The 12,578-nt window shown below is 41.4% G+C and overlaps 1 protein-coding gene across 2 annotated transcripts in view; it reads left to right on the top strand.

Moving 5' to 3' along the window:
• The first annotated feature begins 1,279 nt into the window (after positions 1-1,279).
• CLRN1 (clarin 1) overlaps positions 1,280-12,578 on the top strand; it is a 38,011-nt gene continuing 26,712 nt past the window's right edge. For both annotated transcript variants that reach the window (XM_061193547.1, XM_061193548.1), the window contains exon 1: positions 1,280-1,532. In XM_061193547.1, the coding sequence (XP_061049530.1) occupies positions 1,280-1,532 (253 nt within the window). The remainder of the gene's footprint in view (positions 1,533-12,578) is intronic.

Here is a 12,578-nt window from a genome sequence, read left to right on the forward strand (position 1 = left end):
AATTTAGGTAAAACACTTAGCAAGGTGCCAGATGTAATAAGTTCTTACTAAAAGTTCACTTTGTAGGTCAGAGCCTAGCACAATAATGTGGCATAAATAGACATTCATTAAACACTTACACACACAGACACACACACACACACACAAACGAGTACTATATCTGTTTGCAGAAAGAGGAATCTCACTGGAAATGCAGTTAAAAAGCTGTCACTGAATTCTGAACTTTAGTTTTCAGATCTTGACAATTTAACCAAACTCACTTTGCTATTTAGTCTTGCTCACACCTTTGTCTCTTGTCTCTCTGGCCAATTACCTCTGCTGAGACCTGTGCTTTTCAGTGATGAATTCTTAGTGCCTTCTATCTGACTACAATCCATTATTTCCATGACAATGCCTTTGTCTTCTTTCCAGATTCTGGTATTTCTCAGATCCAGAACCACATTCCCTTGCCATTGTCCCAAAGCAGCCAAATGTTTTAAAGGAAAACATTTAGAAATCTAGATATTTGCACCTGCCTCTCCATATTTTTGTGTGCCAGGGAAAAATTGAATCAAACTCTCTACTGACACACTGGTTCTAAATCACTGACCTGGGAGAAAAGGAGTTAGGAGCCCCGGTGGTTGGTCTACGGTGCTTCAGGTACATACAGAATCCCCTTCAGTCCATTATTTTATCCTGCTACAATGAACATTTTCCAAAATCAATTAATTGCCAATATATATGTGTGTGTGTATATATATATTCTTCCTACCTCTAACGACACTCCTCTTCTCTCCGCACCAAAAGCAAAAACAAAAATAAAAACACATCAATAAATGAACTTCTCAAGTTGCTGAAAATTTACCATAGGAACCAAGACTGTTTCTGAAAGTTTCAACTCTCCCAATCAGACAAAAGGCAGAGGAGAGGGGAGGCATTCATCAAGTTACACGGAGGACTCCATCTGTTATCTTAGACCTCTGTTACCAAGGGACACAAGTGGAGATACTTGAAGGCAGTTTGAAGGAGTTTTATTTTACAGATTCTTAGTCCAAAGATTTCAAATTAGAAGCAGCAGCAGAAAAGGAGAAAAAAACCAAGTAAGCGTGATGAAGCCACCTTCATCCTGGCATTCTGACATTTAACCTGGTGAGAAACGCCATCGATGGTGAAGTTGCCTTTTCAGCGGGGTTCTGTCTGTTCAGCTTCCATAATAAATGCAGTCAAAGGGGCAGTCACTTCTCATCGGTCACAAAGGTCTGGTTTGTGAACCTCACCCTCACAAGAGCCATTTCTCATCATGCCAAGCCAACAGAAGAAAGTCATTTTTTGCATGGCTGGGATGTTAAGCTTTGTGTGTGCCCTCGGAGCTGTGACAGCTCTGGGAACACCTTTGTGGATCAAAGCCACCTTCCTCTGCAAAACTGGGGCTCTGCTCGTCAATGCCTCGGGGCAGGAGCTGGACAAGTTCATGGGCGAGATGCAGTACGGGCTTTTCCATGGAGAGGGCGTGAGGCAATGCGGGCTGGGAGCAAGGCCCTTTCGGTTCTCATGTAAGTAACTATTGCATTTGAATTATTTAATACTTTAGGCAAACTCTTCCAAGTGTTGCAAGAAATTATTTTTAAGAGCCTGGCCCTGTCTATTGCAGGATTTTTTAAACAGGTATGAACTATTTGAAATACCTAGGTCTCTTCTGAGCAGTTTCTTCTTCCTAGTTTTTATTATTTTGTTTTTATTATTTCATTCTTGCTATTTTTCTTATGACAACTTATAGTTCATAAGTTGCCAGGGAATTAAACTTTTTGAAAAGACAAGCAATTAAAATTCTTAAATATTAATATTTATGTAAGAAATTATGGGCTCCTTTTTTAAAAGGGAGGAACTTGTGCAACAGGAAAGCTGTAAGAGATGATCTTGGTTTTGTTCTTTAAAAAAGAACCAGTGTCATGGGCTCTTTAACCAACTCTAGCTGCTTTTCCCCCTTGCACAGAACTTTGTTTCCTGTCTACACCCTTATTTTCCCTCCTAGGAGCTTTGCTGTCGAAAAATATATATATATATTTTTTCCTTACCCAATTTGGATCATTTGACTATAGAAATTTAAAATGATATGCTGTGCTAACTGGGAAAGAATTAGAAGCCTATTTAGGATAGAAAATTTGCCACTGATTAACCTTCGAATCACGTACAGAATATGAGACAGATTTTCCTGTCGCGATATTTGTGAAATGGAAGTGTTACCTGTAGTATTTACAACCTGTTTATCTTAAGAAGAGAATTTTTAAAAAATTACCATGTGGATAGGCAACTCATTAAATGAAAATTAATAAAAAGCCATTTGTTATATCTCTCCTAGTGCACATTCAGAAATTATTATTATTTCAAAGGGGCTGGTTTGGAACAATCTTATGAAGACACAGCCAGTAAATTACTGCATAAATCACTCTTCAGGAAAGGAGGTTACCAACTGAGGCATTTAAAATGAATTATTATTTTGCCTGGGTATTTTTTTTCTAGCATAGGTAGAAGGCTAAATTAATTGAATTTATTATTAACGTATGCAGTGTCTAATTAAATTTCAGTGCTGGCCTATTTATATTTCTGCAACATTCTTGACAATTTCTTAGCAGTCATTGGATACCAGCCTTCAACTCACGTAGGCTGTTAAGTGATATGAATTTGCATAGGGCTCCAGAAAATCCCCAAGAATTAGTCTTCAGCTTTTCAAGAAATTATCATCTACTAGATTTGATGAAGTGGATACCCACCCTTTTCACTGCATGGCTTTAGTTCATTAAGGTAATGGGGCTCTTAGAGTTGTTTAGCTTCCCTTAGGGGGGAGAAAAGAACAAAGCAGAATGTCACGTGATTTGCAACTGTATTAAAAAACAAAAAAGGAAAAAAGATGAGTGAAACGATTTAACCATGAGTCATTGGCAGCTAAAGTGTGAGTAAAGCTTCTCACAAATGAATTTAGACAAAAGCAGGGAGCCTACAGGGGATTTTTCTGGAGCCTTTGCATTTTGTACAGTGAAATGAAGATAAACTTTACTCATAGCACAGGACATGTTCCAAAACAATATGTTTTCTAAATACTTACTTCACAGTAAGCGCTATGCATAGCCTGTCTCATTTAATCCTCACAAGGCCACAGTCTTCTCTGGTTCAATGAAGGATTTTTTATGGCTGTGTCCTACACCGGCTCTGTCTATAATGAAGTTGTTCTAATCAGGTGCCCCTTTGCTTTCTGTGAAGACTCACAGAGCTGGTGGAGTTTAAACAATACCCTAGCCTATCTCACAGGATTGCATTAGTCCCCATGATACTCTGAACATTTTCCCCAGCCTAGCGAAGAAAATCTTGCATTGGACAGTGCAAATTTAGTTGGAGATTTACTCTGAATAAATTGGGCATTGACAGTGTCCTTATTCTAAACGAATTTTTGCTTGGTTCTGCTGTACAAGTTTATGTGTGTTATTTTTATGTGCAATGTATGTGTCACTCTTAAAACCCAGATGTATGGTATAACGTGAGGATGAAGAATGGACCAGAAAAATAGTTAGGCGATGTTGTCATATTTGTTCCTATTAAATGTTCCCTATTGACCATTCTATCTCTTTTAATTATAACAAAAATCTTCCCTGCCAGCATGCACAATTATGCTGGGAAAACTTCTGCCTCGTTTACTCTGGCTGATTCTCATCCATTTATGGGTCAGCGATTCATCTTCTAGAGGTCATAGCCTTCATACCTAGCACACAATTTCATTCATTATAATGAAGGACTGCTTTTCCTTCTAGGCAACACAACTGGTCAGCTTAGTTTTTCCTGATATGTCACTGTAAAATTTTAATGATGGTGTTTAAACTCTAAATGTAGTCATCAAGACAAAAAGTACCGGTTTTTGAGCGCAGGGTGTGTGGGTGGGTTTCTGTTTTGGTTTGAAACAGTGCAGAGCATCATCAAAATATGCTACCCAAGAATCATATGGTATCAATCATTCCTAGATATGCTGATCTCTTCATTGCCAAGACAGTTCAATGAGCTGGGGAAAACATATGGAATATTTTTTTTGACATGTAAAAAATAAAATTTAACCAATCACTTATCACAGCTTGCAACTTGAGTCATACTTTTTAAAGCATCTTGGACCTTATGATGGAAAATTTGTAAAAAGCTTAGCAGAAATTTAGCTGACTTCACATTTTAGAGAAGCAGAGTTTCTTGACCAAATGAGGCATATGACCCAGATTGCAGAGGGAATGTTGAAACTACTTCGGTGAGCAAGCAGGTGGCTTCCCAAACATATTTTGGGGTAGAATAGTTGGGATTCAGGGTCTCTGCGACCAACACTGAGAGTTGGCACCCGATCTCCATGGTCTCCTGCAAGTGTGACTCCTGTCTCTGCAGATCCCACCTGTTCCAGGTGATCTACCTGCATCTCTCCCGTCACCCTACCTACATATGGCGGAGCTGCAAAGGTCTTTGACATACCTCTTTCTAGTAACAATGCCTCTCTCTCCCCCCTTCCTTAGCGCACCGCCTGTGTGGAAGCAGGCACGGTGCGGGTAGGAGGGACACCTACCTCCTGAGGTGGTTTGAGGAAGACTACCTGGTGGGAGGAAGTTTGAGGAAGACTACCTGGTGGGAGGGAGGAGGCAAGGAAGCCACCTGTACTGTGTCACCCAGCATGCAGGGCCCTTCTGGCCTTTTAGCTCGGGGTCGGGGGCGGCTACTGTCTAGTCTCACTCACCCATTAAAACAGTCCAGCTAATCGAGATGTTGTTTTCCTCCCATTGGGGGGAAAAAGTGATTAGTGGGATAGCAGATCGTAATGTTCAGGAAGCACTAGCATGAAGGGGAAAGCCAAATTCTCACGGTCAAATAACTGTTTCCTCCTTTATCCTTTCCAGACCTTAATGTTCACCCTGTTATTTCAAATCACCTTGTACTAAAAGTGTTTGAGGATGTGTATTTCACTGCAAGGAGAACGGGAGCCCCAAGAAGGCAAGGGGCTGTGTATCCCACAAACCATCCCGTTTCTCCCTCAAACCAGGACCTAGCATGATGCCTGTCACAAAGGGGTACTTAGTAAATGTTCAAGCAATTTGCGATGCAATTTGCCACTCACTGGAGGTTAGACTTTCAGCAAATTATGTCACTTTGTTGGTTTTCAGTTCTTGCATCTATAAAATGGGAGGTGAAACTAGGCTATTTCTAATGTCTCTTCCAGTTCAAAAACACTCTATGATCTATATAACAAGGGGCTGGCTGTCCTAGACAAGGCCCTTCCAGCTTTAAATTTGCATGTGACTCTTCTAGCTTCAGTTGCTTGAAACCCCCACTGACAGATTTTAGCCACCATCATTAGAAGCGGTGAGTTTTGTGTGCCTTTGCTCTTTCATTTTCAAAGCTCCTGATTTTTAAAGTGAAGTATTCTGAAATACCTACCATTTATTAGGACCCAGATGAATTTCATTATCAAAGTGAATACTTCTTTTTTTCCCCCTGTTATAACCTTTTACTTTTTGTGTAGAAAATTGCAGGTTAAAGAAGGAGAAAATGAAAAATGGGGAATTCTGGAATTCTAGGGAAATGGGTTAGTGGGTTCCAGGAACAGCCATAAACACTCACGTAATTAAGAGAGAATTATTGAGAAAGCAAAAAAAGGGAGAAAATCAAAAGGCAGGGAGAGGCTGCCCTACTTCCTTCCGTTTTTTTCTTTCATTTTTCCTAGAAACTCCTCTTCCATTCTCACTGAAAAACTCCTCTTTCCTGAATCTGATTTCATAAACTGGTAACGGCAAGAAATGAGGAATGACTAGTATATTTAACACTCCATGGGTATTCTTTACCCAAAGGCAGAACTTAAGCAGAAATTATCCTCAAATTAGGGAGAAATATGGAAAAGGTGTTTTTGAGAAAAGGAACTTCTGGCTCTCCTTGGCTAGTACAGGACAAGAACGTTTATTTCTCTCTCCTCCCTAACAACTACCTCTAATATCCTTACCGGAAAAAAAATCCACAAAATCAGCCTTCTTTGACAATTGTAATTTTGCATATATGTGTACACACACACACGTACACACACCTTCCTTCCCTTTAAATTACCCTCCACTCTAACAGCCAGTGAAGCCATTGACCTGGACTTTCCTGAGAGATGAAGTAGAGGCTGACGGGGCTGCTTCTGAGGCTCTATGTGGCAGGACCTCAGTGGAACTTCCAGAACTTAACCCTGGAGTGTGAACTTTACCTGTTGGAGGATGACTCCTTAATTGTTCTCACAATTTGCTGCTCTGTCTTCTCTTTTAGTCTCTGAGGGTGACTCATCTTCCCCAAGGACTTTCAGACAATCCAAAAGAAAAAATTACTAATGTCAGCTGCCCATTTATTGGGTGTCTCACGGGTGCCAGGCATTCTGCAGATATGAACTCCAACCCTTACGTGGGAGGTGTTATGATGCTACTTCTCTTGAACAAATATAGAAACTGGAAACTCAGAGAGGTCACAAAACCTTCCCAAAGTCACAGACCTAGTAGGTAGCAGACCTAGGATTGAAATTCTTGATCTGCTCATCCCTCTGCCACATTCTGTCTCCTTACAATATGCAAAACAGGATGCAAAGAGCTGAGGGAAATGTAAGAGTAGGACTCAGTTTCACCACCTATTTAAAATATTATGTTGGGTTGGTGAGGACGTGGAGAAAAAGGAACCTTTGTGCACTGTTGGTGGGAATGTAAATTGGTATACCCACTACCCACTATACCATGGAGGTTCCTCAAAAAATTAAAAATAGAACTACCACACGATCCAGCAATTCCACACCGAGATATTTATCCAAGAAAGTGAAAACACTAATTCAAAAAGATATACACATCCCTATGTTCATAGCAGCATCATTTATAACAGCCAAGATATAGAAACAAAGTATCCATCAACAGATGAATGGATAAAAAAGATACGTTTTACATATACAATGGAATATTATTCAGCCATAAAAAGAATGAAATCTTGCCACTTGTGACAATGTGGATCAAACTGGAGGGTGTTATACTTAGTAAAATGTCACACAGAGAAAGGCAAATACCGTGTGTTTTCAATTATATGCTGTGAACTACAAAATACAAATATAACAAAACAGAAACAGACCTACAGATGCAGAGAACAAACTAGTAGTTAGCAGACGGGAGCTGGGTGGGGCAGGCAAAGTAGGGGAAGGGGATGAAGGGGTACAAATTCCCAGTTATAAACTAAATAGTTATAAGGATGTAATATACAACACAGGAAATATAGTCAATATTTTATAACTTTGCAGTATAATCTATAAAAAGATCAAATTACTATGTTGTACACCTGAAATTAATATAATATTGTAAGTCAACTATACTTCAATTTTTTAAAAAAAACCTCAAAGATGAAAAACAATTATGTTGGTACTTCACAAGAGCCAGTTCTCATATAATCAGGTGATGGTACTTGGCCTTAAGATTTGAATTCATTCATTTCCTCTTTATTTCACATTTCAGTGGCCCTGATATCTCAGCCCCAATCTTTGACCTTTGGAAAGTAAAACTGTCAAGCCAAGCCTGTTTAAGAATCTAGGTTGAGCAAGTCACATGCTCCTGGCTAAATCTTTGGGTTACGTAATTATATTACCTTGATGCTGATAGTTTACGTAGAAGGCAGAGATATCTGACCGCACATGTGGTTAGCTGATTTAAAATCTCTGCCGACGAAAATCTACATGGTATGATCTTCAAAGTTAGCTACTTGGACTACAGTAAATATTTCACCACAGCAGTGATGAAAATGGCAGGCTCCTTCCTGAGGTGACATGAACAGTTGCAAAACAGAGGCAGGGATGAAAAAAAAAAAAAGCAGGTACATTTGATTCACTACAAAAACTGATTTTTTTTTTTATGAGGAATCAATGGGATAGATGGGATAGAATGAGTATAAATCCAGATCTCTTTTTTTCAAAAGATGAAAAATAAAAACTCATTTTAATCTCTGAACTATATCAGGGTTTTCATAAAGCTAAAGGCATATTTCTTTTAAAAACAAAACTCATCTAAATTAAACAATGACAAATGTGCCTTTCGTCTAGTCATGCAGCTGGTCTATGTGCCTTTCGTCTAGTCAACCCAGACTGGTTGTGGGGTGATGCTCTTTTATTACAGGTATGATAGCACTGACGAATAGCTAACTGTACCTGGGAGACTAATTTATGCAGGATTCGTATTTCCCTCCCTCTCAGCATGTCATAACTGTGGCAAAGCCATTCTTGGGAGTTATTACCCCAATATAATCATACCCCATGGATTCAGAGCAGTTAAATGGGTTCTGTTATCAGAGACACAGATGCACCAAAGCATCTGCTGTCCCTCAGCCACTGTGGGTGATTAAGACTCACTGATGGGGCTGCTTCCAATAGGCTGGAGTCAGGTAGATACAGTTCAGCTGAGAGAAATTCAGGCGCGGTACCAAGAAAACTGTATTTTAAGTGGTTCTATCATATCATCATGTCTCCTCCTTTTAAGTGCTGGGGTCATGGATTTCATTCTCCCTGACCACGTAGCCATCAGAAGCCTGGCTCAATACCTGGGTGTGCGACTAGGGGTGATATTAAAGGAGATGAATGCATTGAGTTTATGTCAGGGAATGTCTTTTACTGGATTTTCATAATGACTGGCTGCAGATGGGCTGAGGGGAAAGTCAGATCAAGAGCATTTCTGTAAGAAGAAAAGAAATCTTCCCCCTTATTCCCTTTCAAGAAAATGAATAGCTGAGCACCAAGGGGCCAAATACAACTTCTTTCTGAAACCTACCTTTTATGTGAAGGACAAGTTGAGAAGAAAAATAGGACCTCTGAAGCTACCATCACGGCTTTAATCTAGGAAAAAGTGGCGGCACCATTGCTAACATCATCATCAGAGGGGCTGCCTTCATTCTGAGAGCTTCACAGATGGTGTTACCTGCAGTTTACATCTAGCCAGATGAAGACGAATAGGGTCGATGCGACCTAAACCATTAGATCAGTGGTCTGTAACCCTGGCTGTGATTTAGAATCACCCGGGGAGTCTTGAAAACTACTGACGCCAAGGTTCCATCCCAGACCAATTGAATCAGGATCCCTGGAGGTGGGGCCTGAGCACTGGATAGTTTAGAAGCTCCCCAAGTGATTCCAATGTGTAGCCACGGTTGAGAACTATTGCGGTGGATGACGGCCAAAACAGGTAGAATCAGGTGAGGCTAAGAGTCAGAAGCCCTCAGTGTTAGGGCTGGGCAGGTCACCAGAAGGAGGGCAGTGAGGAGAAGCAGTATTTAGTATTGTTTCCACACAGCTGGGAGGTTTTCTGGTCAAATTTGAGTTGGGATGCTTGCCTTCCATTCCTTTAGCTGCATATTTCTGTGAAGGGTCTCACACTTCATCCACACCCACCTGGCCTCGGAGGGAATGAGAGATCTGATTGATGGGTTTGCAGGAAGACACTGAGCATACTTGGCTCCCAGCCCCAGCGGCTTCAAAGGCTTCTCCTCTTTCCAAATCTGCCCACCAGTTACCGGAGTCTGCTCTTCCCCTGGCCAGGGTAAGGAGCCAGCTCTGCCCTGGATAGGGAGGCCCTCGGCTGTCCAGCCCTGCCTGTGGCTGGCAGGGAGTGGGGGGGAGGCTCCTAGCTCAGCGGAACTGGGTAGATGACACATTCTCCAGCACTTTATCAGAAATAAAGCTAATGTCTTGGCCTCCATCTGCGTGTCTCCTGTGGAAGGGCTCTGCTCCTTCTAAGCAACTATCAGGATTCCTCTTTAGAGGTGTGTCATCAGCCCAAGCATCATCTTAGACAACCATTACAGAGAATGTGCAAGCAATTGCACAAGGGAAACAGAAGCGAGAATGGGAACAGTAGATCAGACACTGAGAGGAGTGTGTGACAGGTAGCAAATAAGTGATTAACTCTAAATCCAAAGTTCTTGGATTACGTACAGCAATAGTCACCCACCAGGTCAGGAAAAAAAAAAAAACAACTCTGAGCTACGAGACAGTTTGCCTGACTTCCATGTAATCTAAGGGCTCCTCTGGGAGGATCTTAGGTCCTAATGTACAGATATGACCCCCACCTGTGGGTCAAATAACTCCTCCCCCTCCCAGTGATCAATCCTGAGGCTTGGAAATGCCAGCATTCTCACTGCACTGAGTTCTTAAATCCACCACTCTTGGTGGAACTACAACTCTTCTGCCATTCTTGTCATGTTAAAAAATATTTAAGTGATTATGTAAAATTTACAAAGAGCTCCCACATAACTGATCTCACTGTGTCTCTCAAAAATTCTGTGACTTATTTCTATTACCACCCACATTTACAGGTACGGGAGCTGAGGTAGCAGAGACCCCCATAAGCAGTAAATGGAAAAACCAGATTAATCTCAGACTTTCCTAATTCCCAAAGCTATGCTTTTCCAAACCTGCCATATTGTCCTTTGGTTGATGCCTGGCTATTTTTCTCTCTTCCCACCAGCTTCCCGCCCTTCTTGCTTTGGTCATGCGTGATATTCTAACCATCTCATAGTCTTGGTTAGTGCCTAAACATAGGTTTAGACCGGGTTTACTGATTCCTGTTTTAAGAATTGCAGGATGAAAGATACGACTGCTAGACTGGAATCAGTAAGAGATAAAAAGAGAACAAAGTTTCAGGATAAAATATAACAGAAGAACCCAGGAGATAGAAACAAAATAAATTTTAAGGCAAGTGAAATGAAAGCCATACATTTATAGCAATCAAATAAAACATGGATTAATGGCAAGTAATAAAAGAACATACTTAGCAGTTAGTAAAAACAGTTTTTTTATCTTATTACTTTCCAATGATCTATTGAAAACAGTGTAACCTCACATGTAAGACACAAATTCTTTGTAAGTTACAGTATATGTGCCCTCATCCCCCTCACCCCCCCAAAAAAGATCATTGGTGCTTATGTGCCCAAGTGTTCTTCTAGACTCTGAGGACACAAAGGGAATAAGAGAAACAACTAAGAATCTAGCAGAAGTGTTTTTAAATAACTGACCACTTATAAGAACTGTACAGCTTCCTCTGTCAAGAAGGGCTAGGTTGTGTTTTAATAACAAATATGTCCAAATGTTATAGGTTTAAATCAACAAAGAATGGGAGTTCCCTGGTGGCCTAGTGGTTAGGATTCCAGGCTTTCACTGCCATGGCCTGGGTTCAATCCCTGGTCGGGGAACTGAGATCCCGCAGGCTGTGCAGTGTGGCCAAAAAAAAAAAAAAAAAAAAAATCAACAAAGATTGATTTCTTGCTCACAGTACATATTCGTCAGAGATTAGCTATAGGTCTGTTTCAGGATGCAGCCACCATCCGGAATGTCATCAGTTGTTGCAACAAAGAGCTGTGGAGGCTCTCACACTGGCAACTAAATTCTCCGACCCGGAACTGACACATGCCACTTCCACTTATATTTTCTTGGCCAAGGTTGTTGCATGGGGCCCTCAAAGGGGCCAAAACGTGCAATCCTATTGTGAGAACAGAATGGGGAAGAAACAGAACTATGGATGGTGGAATAGCACCCTTTACCATCACCATGAACGTTTTTGTTCAGAAAGCTCAAAGAAGGAGAATTACTCTCTGTCAGGGCAAGGCACAGAGAAATCAGAGGAAAGGGAGGATTAGAGTTAGATTTCACTAAGTGGCATTGAAGAAGCCAATGTGAGCAAAGGAACAGCATGAGCCAAGGTATGAAGAGCCTATTGTGGCCAGAGTGCAGAGGATGCATGAGAGTCAGGAGGAGGAGGAGGAAGGTAAGGCTGGAGAGGAAGCAGGGACCAGAATGTGAGGGGCTTTGCTGAACGGAAGCAGTTAACTTTATCCTGTGGCCATTGGGAGACCGTTTAAGGATGTTTAGCAGGTATGTGTCAGGACAGAAGATGGATTAGAAGACCAAAAGAGAGGTGGGGAGGATAGTCAGAAGGCTCCTCCAAGATTTGGAGGTCCAAACCAAAGCACTGTCAGAAGGCTGGAAAGGGGAGCAAATATTTCCAAGATAATCAGAAGCAAAAATCAACAGGACTTGGTGACAGAGGATGAACCCCAGATTTCCTCTGGAGGGATGGTTGTGATCATTCACCAAGCTAAATACAGAAGGGGAAAATTTAGAGAGAAGATGAAATTACTTTTGGTCATGTTTAATGAGGTTCACTTATGGGCCAGCAACAAGAGACGTCCATCAGTTACGCAGATCCGGAGGTCATGAGCGAGGCTGGGGCGGAGGCACAGTGCTGGGAATTGGCAGATTGGAGGTGGTAGTTGGAGCTACAGCTGAAGAGGAGGCTTCCCAGAGAGGTGAATCGAATGAGAAGGCAAAAGAAGATGTGTTCTAGAAAACACCAATATTTCCTGGTAGAGGAGGAGGGACTTGCAAAGGAGACTGAGAGGGGATGGTCAGTGAGCTGGGAGGGAACTGTGGGAGGAGCAACCTTCAACCAGGAAGCAATGGTCAACAGTCCTGACCACCACAGAGGCATCGCATGAGAGACAACGAAGATAGCCCTGTGACTCTTATAGACGATCATGGGGGACCTTTG

Source organism: Eubalaena glacialis, chromosome 6, assembly GCF_028564815.1.
Source record: "Eubalaena glacialis isolate mEubGla1 chromosome 6, mEubGla1.1.hap2.+ XY, whole genome shotgun sequence".
Taxonomy (NCBI): domain Eukaryota; kingdom Metazoa; phylum Chordata; class Mammalia; order Artiodactyla; family Balaenidae; genus Eubalaena; species Eubalaena glacialis.